Below are 17,398 nucleotides of genomic sequence, written 5' to 3' on the forward strand. Positions count from 1 at the left end.
CGCAGCTTGGGGATCCACCTGGACCCAGCGCTCACCATGGAATCACAGGTGGCGCCGGTGGTCCGCACCGCCTTTTTTCATCTCAGGCAGATAGCCCAGCTGCGGCCCTACCTTGATGTGGGGGCGCTCACCACCTTGGTGTTCCTCTTCTTTCCCTCTCCACTGGTTTTCTATCTTTGTAAGGTTCTTATTATTTATGCTGTTTTATATATGTTTATTTTTATTAATTGCTGATTGTTAGCCGCCTAGAGTGGTCCTGAGTTGACTATATAGGCGGGATATAAAAACAAACAAACAAACAAACAAACAAACAAACAAACAAACAAACAAACAAACACTGGTTTGATGTGTAAAAAGAACTAAAGAACAGCATCCCTCCACTCCCAGTCCCATAAATCCAGGGGAGGAATATATATATATATAGACCTTCCCTTTCACACAGGAAAAAAAATACGTATCCTCATAGTATTACCCATCAAAATGGCACCTTCCTCAATTCCCCAATTGTTTTCTCATCACTGGAGACTCCTTTTGGTGTCAAATGAAGGTTTCTCAGCCATGGGGAAATCAGCCTTAGCAGCGTCTGAGGATCCATGACATACAACAGGAAAATAGAAGAGAAAAGATGGAGGCAAAGATCTCAGTGGGTGAGGTTGGGACTTGGGAGATACAGGATATCACCCTCAGATTTCTTCAATCAAGGATGTGGGCTGTTGGTAGAACATGTAGGGTTTTCTCAGCCTCTTGGAGAAGACAGGGACAAGATCAGGGGGTGGAAAATCCCTGCCAGAACCCACCAAAAGGGATTGCCCCAGGCCACTGCTCCTGCCACGGCTGAAGTGGGCACTGTGCCAATGACAGAAGGAAATCTATCGTTTCCTTAGAAAACTAGGAACACAGGGAAAATGTTGGGTTCAGGCAATGAGCAGGCTGATGGGCTTTGGGGTGATCACCAGATAATAGGATAGCAAAGAGTCTCTTAGCAATAGATTAAGGAAGTCAGCCACACACACAGATGGATGTCTGCCAGCAGGACTCCTGGTGGGCGACTCATCAAGGAAGCAGAATGAGAAGTCTTCTGGCTTCTTCTGGCTCCCTGCCCTCAGGAGACTGTCCTTTTATTAACATTACAAGGTCACAGGTAGTGACAGCATTACAGATAGTAGACTGGGTGCAGATAGGACAATGGTTACATCACGTTATTAGGATTGGTCTGGGGAAAGGCAATTAATTAATCAAGCCCTCTGACTGGCGTAAGGGAAGGCCTCTAATGCAAGCTCTCTATGATAATGAGAAAGAGGAAGAATGGTGGCAACTCCTCCCCTCAGAAGCAGCCACAGGATTCTAGGAGAGTTTTCTCTACACTACAACACCCATGTGGCTTAGCAACCTTGGTTATGGCACCCCACAGGAAAATAATCCTTTTTTAAAAGTGAAAACAGCCTGCCAAATTTTGAGGCGAGGAACACATACCTCAGATCTTATTTTCAAGGATCAGATCAGAAAAATACATGTAATTGGAGCAGAAGAGTCGCAAGCTTAAAAGGGTGATGGGCAGCAGGGATGATGGACTGCCCATGCCAGACCTCCCAGCAGAAAGTGCTGGGAATCCGTTGCAATCATGAAGATCTGGGTTTGTTTGTTTTTATTATTAAAGGGATTGGAATGTTCCCGTTTCTGTTGCAAACTTTCAACCAGACTGGTTTTCGATGGAAATGGCCAGGTGGGAGTTCCTGGTGCGGAACGGAGCTGGGAAGAAGAAAAGGAGGCTGTGGGTGGGGTGGGGAGAAGAGCCCAGCGATTTCTGGGCAAGGGAGCCCTGGATCCCTTCCCTTGAAACCCGGAGGGAGCCACGGATGCCGGGGCTGGAGAAGCCAAACCTCCGCCTGGTGCCAAGGATGCTTTCTTGGCCCTCTTTCGGAGGCCAGGAAACTCAGGGTTAAACGCACAGAGTTGCTATTCCTAGAAGGGAACCATGGAAGAGGGAGCGGAGCCAGTCCCCATAGAAACGGTCCCATTTAAAAAAGCGTCCCTTCCGGTCCCCTTCTTTTTCTTCTTCCGGACAAAAAGCGAGGAGCCACATGTAACAAGGAGGGAGGGTGAGTCGGGCTTGGAGGGGGGAGGAATTGGGGGAGGCCGGAGGGAGGGGGAGGGGCGGGAGGGGGAGGGAAGGGCCCCCCAACTCCAAAGCCAGCCGAGGGAAGGGGATCCCCCCCAAGACCGGGCAGGAGAGGCAGCCGGAGGGGAGCCCCCCCAGGGCTGTTTGCGGCCCAAGCCTTTCTGCTGCCTGAAGGGCCACATCCACCCCCCTCCTTCCACCTCTCGTGCCCACAAAAGGGCTGATCCTGCACCTTCCGAGCCACTTGCAGGGGAGGAGAAGGTTCCCCTGTTTGGCTCCCTTGGAGGGCGAAAGGGTGGCGCTTGGTGGGCCCCCCATTTAATGGAGGACACCTTCAGCCAACAACTCATTAGATCCCGAAACTCTGGGATTCCCTCTCATGGGATACGAGGCTGGTTCCCTCTTGGCTGACCTTCCAGACGGGGATGAAGGCCACCCTCTCCAGGCAGGCTTTCCTTGAGGGACTGACTGGTGGGTCTGAGAGGGAACTTTCAAGGGATTCTGATGGCTTTGAAATGTCTTTTTAGTCTTGGGTTTGATTTACAATGTTTAATCTAGTCTTTGTTCCATTTTTAAAAGGTCTCTGGATACTTACTGTTTTTACTTCTAAATATTCTTTTTAGTGATGTAAATCACCTTGGATCCTGTTTAAGGAGATAGGTCGGATAAAATGATTTTAAATAAGTAAATGAATAAAATAATAAATAAATACAGGAGGAAAATTATGAGCTCTCCAGGTAAAGGATTCTGTGTGATGTAGAGTTTGGTCCTCTTCTAGTCAGGAAACTGGACATGCTGCCCAGAGTAAACTTCGGTCTAGATGGGTGTGGTATATATTTAATAAATAAAAATAAAATAAATAAACCCCTAGCTAATGAAATATGCAATAGAACCATAAAGCAAAAGCAAAGCAAAGCGTGCTGCTTATATACTGCCCCATAGCGCTTCAAGCACTCTCTGGGCGGTTTACAATTTAATTATGCAGGCTACACATTGCCCCCCTAGTAAGCTGGGTACTCATTTTACCGACCTCAGAAGGATAGAAGGCTAACCATCACCTGCTAAAGCATTCTTCTTGAATAAGCAGGGAATATTTTAATGAGATTATTTTTCAAAAAGAATTGAATGAATAAATACACTGCTTTGATTGATGCCTAGCTTTTAAGAGCCAAGCAATGGTGGACTGATGATTTCTTCCACATCAAAAGGAGCTCTGTGCACACTTAATATTAAGACAGCAAAGTATAAGAGAAAGTCAGGGGAAAGTCTTAGGTTTTGGCGGCTTAAGTTAAAGAATGAATCTGAATGGTTAGACAGGGATCAGGGGAAAAGGGAAGATGGCCCCACTTCTCAGTCTCTGACGGTCTAAAGAACATTGGTCTGTCCCTCTCAGGTGAACGGGCAGCCCCACATGCCTTTCTTCCATCTCGGCCTTAGAATCCTTCTGACTTCCCTGCTGGAGATGAGGCTTGGTTGATTTCCCTTTGTAGCGTGGTGTTTTTTTTTTGGGTCTGGCAGATGCTCATTTGGGAGGTTCTTTGCTTTGCAGAGCTTCAGTCATATCGTGTGTTAAGGAATTTATTTGCTCAGCAGGACGACAGTGGTTCGAGGACTGCATTGGAAGTATTGTCGAGTACAGAGTAAAATGGAAGACCAACACACACCCCTCCCCAGAGCAGGAAGAGACCCAGATGTTATCCAGGTAACAAGCCTTGGGACGTGCTCTGAAAGAACAGTGGAGAAGGTCCTAGATGAGGAGATGCCCAGCTCAGATACGCAGTGTCAGAAATTCAGGGAATTCTCCTACGAGGGGGCTGATGGTCCTCGAGAGCTTTGTACTCGACTCCACCACCTTTGCCGTCAGTGGCTCAAGCCAGAGCGACACACAAAGGCTCAGATCCTGGACCTGGTCATCTTGGAGCAGTTCCTGGCCATCATTCCCCTGGAGATGTCGAGCTGGGTGAGAGAATGTGGAGCCGAGACCACTTCCCAGGCGGTGTCGCTGGCAGAAGGTTTCCTGGGTCTGAGTCAGGCAGAAGAGAGAAAGCAGGAAGAGCTAGAGGTGAGAGCAATCCATGCCAGGGACTTAGAATCTGAAATGGAGAGCCCATGACCCCTGCACTCGCTCCCTGTTTGAGGCTGTTCTGCTGGAATTTATTCTTTCGGGTCCTTGAAAGGAAGATGTGGGGTCCGTGTTCATTTTATTTTGAAACTGAATAACTGTCCCCAAAATTGGGGAGACCATCTTCCACTTTAAAACAAGGTTCATCCTCCTCATCTGCATAGTTTTCCAAGTAAATTTCAGGTTTACCTCTACCCTTGGCACTGCACTCAATCCAGCCCTGTTGTAGGTGCAATGACACAATATGATGCCTTTCGGTGGGTTCGGGTGGGGATTTTCTTTTTGTATTCCAAAGGGTCAAGAAAATGTGGGAAGAAATCCTACAAATTTAACCAGTTGCCAATATTTTTCTTAGAAAATTGGTGGAAGATGTCCCTTCTCTTCCAAATCCCAGCCTCATCCGCTTAGATCTTTTCCTCTTTCTTTTCTCCCTTCTCACTGAATGTCACGGATCCTCAGATGGGAAATCTCTCTGTAGAAAATCAGTCTGATTTCCCCAGAGCAGAGGAACCTCAGTTCGACACCAAACAGGATCCTCAGCAACAAGAGATCAGTCAAGGGAACGAAGAAGGTGTCAGCTTTATAGGTAAGGTTTTGTGCTAGAAAGTTGTGTGTTTTTTAATGTGGGAAAGGAAAGACGGGCCTATGTTTTCTCACTGACTTTTTAGCTGGGGATGGAGTGACATTCTTCTTTTGTTCTTTCTTTATTTCAAACGAAGCCTCTTTAGTTTTTCAGTTTTCCGGGACCTATTATATAGCAGCCAGTTCCTTTGTTTCTGTCCAGGAGACCATGTGTGAAAAGATGCATTTTTCCCATCTGAAACAGAAAACCTCTCAGGTGTAAATTTCAGATTCAGAGAGTGGTTCCGGTTCTGATAGGGTGTGGTAGTAGCATCTCTCTTTGTTGCTCCTTCACTCCTGATTTTTATCTAATTCCCTTTTTATATAGTGTTTTTAGCTCAACAGTTTGATCTAATTCCTTTCCATGTGGATTTTACGTCATTTTTATATAGAGCCTTTTGGTCAAACTCCGGCTGTGATTCTGACTGATTTTGAGATCATGGTTTTTGACGTTAATACGTAGGCGTTGCCGTAAGAAATCCAAAGAATTTATCATTTTAATCAAGAAATGCTTTTTAATCTGATCAGGGAAAGAGACACCATCTCAACCGTCTATCCCTGGATTGAACTCCCAGCATGAACAGAAAAGGTTCTAAAACATAGGAAAGGGGAGTTCAACAACAACAGGGAGACAAATATGTGAGTCTGCAAGAAGGCAATAGGAAGGAGACACCCAGGAAGACCTCAAGGCCAGGGTGCCTGAATCGAAAGATGCCCTGACTGAGATGGGTGTGTCTGTTGTACGTAAGCGTTTTTGAGAACTGTGCTCCCCCTCTGCCACTGGGTCTTTGCAACCCAGATGATGCTAAAAGCATTCAAGGGAAAGAAAAGCATAGCACGGATTCAGTGGATCTGGACACTACTGGCAGTGTTTGGGGGAAATCTCCATCTGGAACCCCAACTCCCAGTGCTATCGAATTGGTAGAGACTGATCCCCAACCACCAATGGGGTGGGCAAAAGATCCCACAGAACCCTTGGATCCTGATGAGAGGAACCTCTTCGACTGTCTCTTTACTTTAAGAAGTACAAAATGCCCTAAATAACAGTTTTGAGGTTTTAAAGGGCCACCTGATAGAAATAAGGGCAAGGAAGGGAGGATTAAATGACCACAAGAAACTTCACTGGGACAGAGAACACTCAAGACACAATAAATCTAAGAACGAGGAAGCTGCTGGTTCAGAACCTCAGAACAGAAATATAGAGGCTCCGGGGAACAGTTTTCCAACTTCCTGGCATGTTTACCCATTGTGGAGAAACCAAGTAGTTTTCTCAGAGAGTGATACCCAACCCCTCAACCCTGCTGTGGGGAAGAAAACATTCACCTCAGATACATGTGCTTCTGAATGACAGTCCATCAATACGATCTCTCGCTGACATTCCTGGAACATTACGGGCTGTTGAGGGAAGGTGGTGGACCCCTCTTTTCAAAGCTTTATCAGGGAATACGACACAGGACTCCGCCAGGAGACCTGCGAGAAGGAAGAATGGGAGCTAAATGGTTTTGTAAGCTATTTATCAAAACCTGATCCCAGCTCCAGAGGAGGTCCCGCTAAGGGAGGCCTTGGCATCCTGATTTCTAATAAACTTGGAACCATCCATATCAACTTAGTTCTGAATATATCCTAAGGCAATATTCATTATAGCAGAGGATTTCAATGTACACTTAGGTGCTAATGAGGAAAGTTTATATACCACTTTCATTGGGTTATTAGATTCAGATGATTATATATTGGGGGGATGTTCTCGAAAATCCAAAGATAAAATATGGAATTATGCAGGATATTGCTTTACTGAGTTCAGAAAAAAGAGGGATCTCCTAATATTAAATGGCTTTGTGAAGCGAGACGGTTCTGGAGAATGTATTCATTTCAGTAAGAGGGGTGGCAGTGTGATCTACATAGCAATCTTGCATTCTGCATTTTAATATATTGCCCAATTTGAAATTGATTACGTATTACAGAAAGTGATCATTTGTGTCTGGCACTGACACTAATACACCCTCCTTGATTTGAATTACAATTGTACTCCAACAAAAATTTAGAAGTGATACAAGGAAATCTGCAACTGGTATCCGAAGGCCTTAGGAATTCACCTCAACAGATGGGAAACCTTGACATCTGAGCATTCAGCCCGGAGGCAAGCGGTGCATCACGACCTCTCCCATTTTGAAGAGACCCTTGTCCAGAATGTTGAGGCAAGGAGGCGGTCCCAAAATCAGGAAAAACCAGGGAGCTGGACAGGGGACAGAGTGTATTTGTCTTCTGTGTGGAAGGGATTCTCACTCTCGAATTGGCCTCCTCAGCCACACTAGACGCTGTTCCAGGACCTCTGTTCAGAGCACATTACCATAGTCTCTCTAGACTGAAGGATGCTTTCGTTTATTTATCTTTCTAAGACCTATGGCTAATGTAAATAAAATGATGTTTCACATCACCTTCAAATAAAAAAGAGGTTCCTAATCAGGCAGTAGTCCCCCTGTCAGGTTGCAGCACCCCAGTGCTTTAACCCCTTCTTCAGCTCTCGCACAAAAAATCTCCAGACCTCGTAACCTTGAGGGATCAGAAAAGAAGTTGGCTCTTCCAGGGTAGACATAGCTTTCCACAAGGAAAAATACATTTAGGATCAGAGAGATACTGAAACACATCTGTATACAGTCGTGCCCCGCTTAACGATTACCCCGCATAACGATGAATCCGCTTCATGATGATGTTTTTGCAATCGCAATTGCGATCGCAAAACAATGTTTTTGTTTTTTTTTTTCGCTTTGCAGAGATCGGTTCCCTGCTTCGGGAACCGATTCTTCGCATTACGACGATCAAAACAGCTGATTGTTGGGTTTTCAAAATGGGGTGCTCAGTATGGCTCCCCGCTGTGTTTCTGGACGGATTCCTCGCTATACAGGCACTGCAAATGGCCGCCCCTGTGGAGGGTCTTTGCTGGATGGTGAGTTTTTAGCCCATTGGAATGCATCAACTGGGTTTTAATACATTTCAATGGGATTTTTTATTTCGCTTTACGACATTTTCCCTCTATAGCGATTTCGCTGGAACGAATTAACATCATTTAGCGAGGCACCACTGTATAGCCTTGCATGCTTCAATGAGTGTACTCGTTTTTCTGTTATTTATCCTATACACCTTTTGAGATGCCAATCTCTCTTTTCCTAACCACGTGTACTCTCTACAGCTAATGTTTGAAGAATTGAGCTTAACAGTTAGGAAGAAGGTAGGAATCACGGGGTGGAGAAGGGGAAAGAAACACAGAGGAAGGCAATGACTTCAGGGCAGGTGGAGAGAGACAAGGAACACCCCCACCAGATTTTCCATTCATTTTGTACAATGTGGGTTAAAACAAAGACAGAACATGTTTCGTTTGGTGGTAATAAATAAAAAAAAAGGTGATCCAGAATAAAAAAAAAATTTGCACAGCAGTTAAACTCTAGTATCTGGAAAAAAAGGAGAAATCATAACATTTGGTGTTTTTTAATTGTTGGAGAAATTCTTTTACTCAATAAAAAATAAAAAGTCTCAGTCTTCTTCCCTCTTGGAATATCATTCACTCACAGTTTCCTGAAATGGCAGATTTTTTAGTATGTGAATGTATACCTTTAACTGCGGTGGGAATCCTCAGGTGCTAAACTAAGACTTTAGTATTTAGTCCATGTTTTTAGGATTATGATCTTCTCTTGAGAGGAGCTTCTAGGACTGGCTCCTCTACTTCTTTCGTCTCTCCCGCAGGGGCCGGCGCGAGGCCAACGACAAGTAGTCCTTCATCTCTTCCTTGCTGTGGAGACGCCGATCTGGTAGGGCAAATGCCTTGCGTATTTCGATTATATACTGTATTTTATGCTTACAATTTATGCCTCTTGGAGTTTCTGTGGTTTCTTTAACTGCTTATTTAATGTACTAATATATTTTTGAAACAGAATAGTGTATGACACTTAATGGGGCCGAGAGAATGAGTGAGGGTGTATTGTGTGTCTGGTGTGTGTGTGTGTGTGTGTGTGTGTGTGTGTGTGTGTGTGTGTGTGTGTGTGTGTGTGTGTGTGTGTGTGTGTGTGTGTGTGTGTGTGTGTGTGTGTGTGTGTGTGTGTGTGTGTGTGTAGACTTTGTCTTTGTCTAGAGGGGCAGGGTATAAATCTAAAGTAAAGTGTGTGTATTAGTAAATGAATTCGTAAAAAATCCTAACTGATTAATCCCTGTACATTCAACCACTTTTGCTCTTATTCAGTCTGACATTTTCTTTTTAATGAAATGCTCCATTTGATCAGTGCTTACGTAGAAGGCTGGTATAGTATGGCCTTCTCAGTGTGATAAATAGCAATACCTACCCATCCATTTCCATGCCCAATTCAAAGTCCTGTTTATTACCCTATAAAACTCTAGACGGCAACCTGAAGGACTGTCTCTCCCCATGTGAGCCTCCTCGGCTCTTAAGAGCTTCACAGGGGACCCACCTCTGGGCCATCACAGGTACACCTGATGGGGACACGAGAAAGGGCCTTCTTTGTGGCAGCTCCAGTTTATTCAGGAGATTGGGTTGTCCCTTCCTTTTCTCCCTCCACCAACAGCTGAAGACTAGCTTTTAGTAGCTGAGTCTTGAATGCTGGTTTTCACCTAGTAAGTTTGTTTTTAAGGTTGTAAATCGTTTTAATTCTTTAATATATTTTTAATCATAGTTCATTCCTTTTTAATGTATAATTTATGCTGTTTTAAACTCTAAGTTTTTCCCATGGTAAGCTGCCTTGAGTCACTTCCTCGGGAGGAAGGCAGCCCACAAGTAGTGGGTTGTTTTAGGTTTTCCAAAAGTAAAGATGGAGACACCAGGAATTACTTTCCCATCCCTCCTCACAAAGCCCGGATTATTCTACCATTTATTTATTTATTCATTCATTCGATTTATACCTCGCCCCCCTAGACAGCGTCTTCTCAGGGCGGCTTACAAAATTGTAAAATCTTTAAATAACAATAAAAACATCACAATCAAAAATAAACAACATTCATAATCATAAAAAATATTTGAACAATAATATAGCATGATCAAGATGGGGAATCCAAGAACAGAAAAATGGAATTCAGGAATTGACATGAGGGAAAGCCTGCCTGAAGAGCCAAGTTTTTAAATGGCTCTTAAAAACACCCAGTGAGGGAGCCAGGCGGATCTCTGATGGAAGGCGGTTCCGTAGTGGAGGGGCCACTGCGGAGAAGGCCCGGTTTCTTTCTTTCCGGGCCTTTCTCGGCGTTAGGCCCCTCAACCGACCCTCCCGGCTATGCCGAGTAATTCGAGTAGATCTGGGTTTGGAGAAGGCGATCTGCCAAATACCGAGGTCCCAACCCGTTTAGGGCTTTATACGTCATCATTAACACTTTGAAGTCGATGCGAAAGCGAATGGGCAGCCAGTGTAAGGCAGCCAGAGTGGGAGAGATATGCTAAGAAGTCTGGCCACCGTGTTCTGCACCATTTGCAGCTTCCGCATCAGTCTCAAAGGTAGCCCCACATAGAGCGCATTGCAGTGGTCTAATCGTGAGATTATGAGACCGTGGATGGGAGTAGTGAGGGGCCCCCATCAAGGTAGGGTCGCAGTTGGGCAATCTGCCACAGATGAAAACAGGCGGAGTGGGCCACGGACGCCACCTGGGTTTCCATGGTAAGTGCCGGGTCCAGATGTATCCCCAAGCTGCGGGCCTCACTCCGTGTGGTGAGAGACACCCCCCAAAGAGAGGGAGTCTCCCAAACCGCCTATGGGGGGGCCACCCACCCTCAAGACCTCTGTCTTGTCCGGGTTCAGCCTCAACCCATTCAGCTGCACCCATTGCAGTACGGCCTCCAGGCAGCGCTGAAGGGACAGAACGGCATCCACTGAAGTAGGTGAAAAGGAGATGTAAAGCTGGGTGTCATCAGCAGACTGATGGCACGACGCCCCACAGCCTCTTATGACCCCACCCAGCGGCCTCATATAGATATTAAACAGCATTGGGGAGATAATCGACCCCTGTGAAACCCCACAGTTCAGAATCCACGGGGCCGAGACATTCTCCCCAATCTGTACTCTCTGGGGACTGTTCTCCAAGAAGGAACGGAGCCATGCAAATGCCAGGCCACCAATTCCCAGCTCAGAGAGCCTCCCTAGGAGGATACTGTGGTCGACGGTATCAAAGGCGGCTGAGATATCAAGGAAAACCAATGAGGACGTATTGCCCCTGTCGGCCTCCCTCAGCAGGTCATCCAACAGTGCGACCAGTGCCGTTTCTGTACCGTGGCGCGGCCTCAATCCCGACTAAAATGGATCCATAGCGTTAGTTTCATATAGAAGCGACTGCAGCTGATCAGCCACCACCCTCTCTACCACTTTGCTAAGGAAGGAAACATTGGCAACAGGCCTATAATTGCTGATTTTGTCGACCGCCAAATTTGGTTTCTTCCTAATGGGCCTAATGAGTGTCTCCTTGAGGGCAAGAGGAACCTTGCCCTCCCGGAGAGACCCATTAATTATCGCTGTGGCTCATTCCGTTGTTATAGGCCTGGTTGCTTTGATTATCCTGTTGCTGACAGAGGGTCCCTGGTTGCCTCAAGGAAGCTGACAAGGAGGGACGGTGGGTCACCAGTAGCCCTTTCCCTCCCCCTGTTCTATCCCGGCAACAGCGGTTTGGAGGCCTCTCGTCCTGGAGGGAGCATTTGGCCAAAGTGACTGGTAGCCCTTAGTAAATGTTCCCTCCAGTATTAAGTTGAAACCTATAATATGAGATCCACCAACTTCTCTTCAGTTGTTCCTTGGGATTGAGGAGGTTATCTTTATTAATCCTATGAAGAAGGCCTTCTTTCTTTTCCATTTTTAGGGTCCAGTGACCTTTGAGGAGGTGGCCGTGCACTTCACCCAGGAGGAGTGGGCAATGCTGCATCCTGACCAGAGGGCCCTCCACCAGGAGGTCATGGAAGAGAACTGGCAAATGGTATCCTCTCTTGGTAAGGCTCTCTTCTTGTTTGGTTGACGCTAATCTCCATTATTACCAGTGCAATAACAACTAGCAACAATAACAGCAACAGTAGTGTTTCCATGGTAGAATGGTGTCCCAAATCGGTTTAGCCACTGCAATGTTGGCAGATTTGTTACTGCAGTGATCCCACGGAAAATAAAAGTAAAGCCATCAAAATAACAAGAAAATACAGTGGTGTCCCACATGACGACGATAATCCATTCCGGGAAACTCGCTGTTAAGCGAAATCATCGTCATGCAAAAAGCCTTTCCCCGTTGGAATCCATTGAAACCCATTTAATGCATTCCAATGGGGAAATTACCTCGTCGTCCAGCGAAGATCGCCCACAGGGAAGCCATTTTCCTAGCGCTGATCAGCTGTTAAATGGCTGCCCTGCGAAGCATGGGTCCGGAACACACAGGGCAGCCATTTTAAGAACCCGGCGATCAGCTGGAAAAATCGTCGACTTGAGAACAAACGGTTCGCGAAGCATGGACCTATTCAACGTCCAGTGGAACTCCCCCATTGGAATGACTGTTTTGCAAATCGCTGTAGCGATCGCAAAAAGTCACCGTCCTGCGGATTCATCATACAGCGGTGTCCTCATCTAGCGAGGTACCACTGTAATAGTAAACCATATTAAGCTAAAACAAAATCTGTATTAAGATTTAAAGTCCTCATACAGTCCTAATTCTGTATAAAGACCTTGACCTGGACCTTATAAAGAGTATAATGTTGGTACCAGGAGTCCATGGAGGAAATCAGGATGTTTCTCTTAGCTTTCTTAAATAAGTTTATAGATGTGATGGAAAATTAAAAGCGGAAAAAGAACAATGTATTATAGTATTTGAAAGACTGACAATTTCGTCTTTCCATTAGAGATTTCTTGCCTCAATATCTACATCTTTAAAAACGGCTCGTTTTTTTTTCATTTTTAGATTTGTTCATCTCTCTAGTTCAGCCTTTTTTACATTTGTTGTCCTTTCCTGCAGATGAATGGAGGGAGAAAAATGTATGCCCCAGATATGAAAAGACATGTACACAGAAATTAGAGGTTGCAGGACATCCGAGAACCCACACAGAAGAAACTTGTACCAAAGAGAAGCCGTACAAATGCATCATATCTGGAAAATATTTTCGTCTGATGGTAGCACGGATGGTTCACAGAAGGGTCCGCACTGAAAAGAATAGCTTTTTCCGCAAAATGTCTGGGAAATGCTTAAACTCCAAGGCAGGCTTTCTGGGCCATCGAAGAGTTTCCACAGGAAAAAAACTGTACAAATGGCAAGTGGGTAGGAAATATTTTGTTCATGATTCAAACTTTAAGAACCATAAGAGAATTCACACAGGAGAGACACAGTACAAATGTCAGCAATGTGGAAAATCGTATGCGCAGAATTCACAGCTTGTGAGTCATATGAAGTTCCACAAGGGAGAGAAAATATACAAGTGTCAGGAGTGTGGAAAATGTTTTGTGTGGAATTCACACCTTGTGAGTCATATAAGGATCCACACAGGAGAGAAACCCTACAAATGCCAGACTTGCGGGAAATCTTTTGCTCAGAATTCACACCTTCTGATTCATATGCGAGTTCACACAGGAGAGAAACCCTACAAATGCCAGGAGTGTGGGAAATGTTTTGTTCTGAATTCAGAACTTGGGAATCATATGCGAATTCACACAGGAGAGAAACCCTACAAATGCCAGGAGTGTGGGAAATGTTTTGTTCTGAATTCAGAACTTGGGAATCATATGCGACTTCACACAGGAGAGAAACCCTACAAATGCCAGGAGTGTGGGAAATGTTTTGCGCAGAATTCACAGCTTGTCAGTCATATGCGGGTTCACACAGGAGAGAAACCCTACCAATGCCAGGAGTGTGGGAAATATTTTGGTCGGAATTCACACCTTCTGTGTCATATAAGGATCCACACAGAAGAGAAACCCTACAAATGCCAGACTTGCGGGAAATCTTTTCCTCATAATTCACAGCTTGTGAGACATATGCGAATTCACACAGGAAAGAAACCATACAAGTGCCAGGAGTGTGGGAAATGTTTTGCTAAAAATTCACAGCTTGTCAGTCATATGCGGGTTCACACAGGAGAGAAACCCTACAAATGCCAGGAGTGTGGGAAATGTTTTGGTTCGAATTCACACCTTGTGTATCATATGAGGATCCACCACGGAGAGAAACCCTACAAATGCCTGGAGTGTGGGAAATGTTTTGCTTGGAATTCACAGCTTGTCAGTCATATGCGGGTTCACACAGGAGAGAAACCCTACAAATGCCAGGAATGTGGGAAATGTTTTGCTTGGAATTCACAGCTTGTCACTCATATGCGGGTTCACACAGGAGAGAAACCCTACAAATGCCAGGAGTGTGGGAAATGTTTTGCTTGGAATTCACACCTTCTGCATCATATGAGGATCCACAAAGGAGAGAAACATTACAAATGATAGGAGTGTGATGTTTCACTTAGAATTCACAGCTTCTGAGACATAAGGGAGTCCACACAGGAGAGAAACTGTACAGATGCCAGGCGTGTGAGAAATGTTTTGGTCAGATTTCACAACTTGTGAGTCATAAGAGTGTCCACACTGGAGAGAACTCACAGAATTGCTAGGAGTGTGGGGATTGTTTTGCACACAGCTCAACTTTTGTGAGGCATAACGGGGGTCCGCACAGGAGAGAAACCAAATAAATGTCAGGAGTATGGGAAATGTTCTGCTGACAGTTCAGAGCTTGTGAGTAATCAGTGTCTCCACATTGGAGAGAAACCATACAAATGCTAGGAGTGTGATATGTGTTTTGTCCAAGTCTGAAGCGTAAAGGAATCCATACGTGGAGGAACACCTGGCTCAGTTTATTCATTTATTTATTAATTTACAATATTTCTACAGCACCTTTCTCCTTGAAAAGGACCAAAGGCAGCTTACAACAGTCGAAGACAGCATTCAGAGATTGGAACAATGAGTGTACAACAGTGGTTGACATCATTAGACAGAGCTAAAAATACATATAAAGAGGCATCTCATTAAAAGGGCATTTTAAAGCTAAGAACTATATGTGTACAAATATTTAAAAGGGAGGGGAAAAGTCACTTTGAGAATTAGAAAGCCCGAAACTGGAAAGCACAATAATAATCCCTCTAAAAATCACACATACAGGTGGCTAAATTACCGAGGGAAGGCTTGCCTGAAAAGGAAATGACTGAGGGAAGGCTTGCCTGAAGAGCAAGATGGGACCAGATTGGCCTCCTGTGGGAGGGAGTTCCAAAGTCTGGCAGCATCCACAGAGAAGGCCCGTTCCTGTGTTCCCATCCGATACAGTGTTGAGGGTGGGGGACGGAGGGAAAAGCCTCGCTTTGTGATCGTAAACCCCAGGCCAGCTCATAATGGGAGATTGCTTGTAGGTTAAAACTAGCAGTGCCGCATTCAGCAATGTGGCTGCTGTGTTTTGGATCTGCTGAGGCTTCTTGACACTTTCCATTGGCAGCCCCACATAAAGTGTGTTGCAGTAATCCAAGTTCTGTGATTACGTATTATCCCCTGTCTATGAAGGCTTGACAGGGTATTTGTGCTTGGGATGTGCCGGGTCACACCATTCCAGCAGAAAATAACTCCTCATGCAGGACGAAACCTCTGATAAAGGTCCAGTCACCCCAACTTAGCTGCTTTCTACATGGTACCTTCTAAAATCAGACCATGATCCAAGATGGGTAATAGGAAGAGTGTGATTGCTTCAAATCCTTCCTTCCTCAATTACTTGCCTTGCACAATATTTTTATAGACAAAAATCTCGGGGGCGGGGAGAGTCCCAACAAATGTATGGGGTTTTGCCATAAGGATACAGTCCTGCCCCTTCCACTAAAATATTGGGATTAAAAACGTCCTATGCTAGCGTGGTGGATTAGGCTGATGGTGAGAAACCTGAGGGAAATATTCGGATCGTGAGAAGGCCATCCCCATTCTGAGAAGTGGAATTTTTAGCAGATACATGGAGTAGAAGAACAGTACCTTAAAACCCAACCTCTCAGTCCATTAGAATTACAGCGAGAAAAGTATCCATTGCAGAACTCCAGATACTGGGCATGGGGAAGAGTTTTGGGTGCCATGAGAGGAAGTGGCCTGAGTACACCACGACAAGGTGAGGTGAGAAGGCTGGAGGACCAGCGATGGCTCTGTTGCTGGCAGAGGAGAAGCTGTAGAAAAATAAATAAACAAGCAACCCCTCTTGGGGGACACCGTATGCAGGTGCTTATATGCAAATGCCTAAAGCATCTGAGCAAAGATTGGACAGCTGGAACATTTAGTGCCTAGGGATAACATTGATATATTGGGCATAATGGAAATCTGGTTGAATTTGGAGAACCAGTGGGATACTTCTATCCCTGGCTATAAACTCTCTAGGAGGGAGAGGGAGCGGCATGTCAGAGGTGGGGTGGCCCCTTCTATGTCAAAGAAGAGGTAGAATCCGGCAGAATGGAGATGGATAACAGATCTGACTCCAACTGAGAATCACTGTGGGTTAAACTGCCAGGCCCAAGGAGTGATGTGATAGTGGGAGGAGGAATGGTATTATCCTCCAGATCAAAAACTTGAGGGGGACCTTGAAATGAAGAGACAAATCAGGGAACTGCCCAAGAGGGACAGGACTGTAATCAAGGGAGACTTCAATTATCCTCAGTTCTGTCTCATAAGAAAACTAGTTAGAAAAAAGTTGAAAGGGTAGGTTAAAAAGAATCCAGTCTCTCCAGAGCGCATCTCTTAGGCATCCTTCAGTCTCGAGAGACTATGGTAATGTGCTCTGTATGAGTGTCCTTTCTGGAGCACGAAGCCTGAGTAAAATAATATGGAGGATAGGCTGTTACCCAAGCAGCAAATCCCCCCTCTTCACATAGCAGCTTTAAATATGTTAGAAGCAGGAAACCTGACAGAGAAGCACCTGGCCCTCAGGCTAGTGAGGGAGGTTGTTACTGCGAACCCGCGTAGAATCCAGCAGAGTTAATATTTTCAGGTCCAGAAGGCGAAATAAATCACTCAGACACATTCAGCTTTCTCCAGCACATGTATTTACAGCATATGTACAAGTGCAGAAAGCAGCAGCATGACAGCATGGCAAATGAAGGTGGTGATGCATGTTCTATACAGTCCATATATATATACAGTTGAGCCTCTGCTCTTATCCAATCACATCAGGGTCATGCAATGTTGTACTCATGTTGCATCATCCGAGGCACCACCTCTCCAGAGTCACTGTGACTCAGCACATTACACACCTGTATAACATGGCAGCTCATTATTACTTCTGCTCTGCTCTGTTCTGTTCAGGCCTGTAAATTTTCAATACTCTTGACACCCCTCCTAATTTACATCTGAACAGAAACCATACCCCAGTTCCTTAGTTATTTCATCATGTCTTTGTGCATTCAAAGGTTTCATCATAATGTCAGCAACATTCTTTTCTGTTTTCCAGTACTGTACTGTAGTTCTATTAATGTTTCTTTTATAGCTTCTCTTACATTATGATATTTAACATCTACATGTTTGCTCCTA

General features: G+C 45.1%; 1 protein-coding gene across 1 annotated transcript; it reads left to right on the forward strand.

The window, feature by feature from the left end:
• The first annotated feature begins 1,847 nt into the window (after positions 1–1,847).
• Positions 1,848–14,693, forward strand: LOC140703978 (uncharacterized). Its single transcript, XM_078388265.1, has 6 exons — positions 1,848–2,099; positions 3,713–4,181; positions 4,701–4,827; positions 8,601–8,665; positions 11,700–11,826; positions 12,831–14,693. The coding sequence occupies exons 2-6, from the start codon at positions 3,765–3,767 to the stop codon at positions 14,297–14,299; spliced, it is 2,205 nt and encodes a 734-aa protein (XP_078244391.1). The 5' UTR covers positions 1,848–2,099; positions 3,713–3,764; the 3' UTR covers positions 14,300–14,693.
• Positions 14,694–17,398: the final 2,705 nt, after the last annotated feature.

This window comes from Pogona vitticeps, chromosome 2 (genome assembly GCF_051106095.1).
Source record: "Pogona vitticeps strain Pit_001003342236 chromosome 2, PviZW2.1, whole genome shotgun sequence".
NCBI classification, from domain to species: Eukaryota; Metazoa; Chordata; class Lepidosauria; order Squamata; family Agamidae; genus Pogona; species Pogona vitticeps.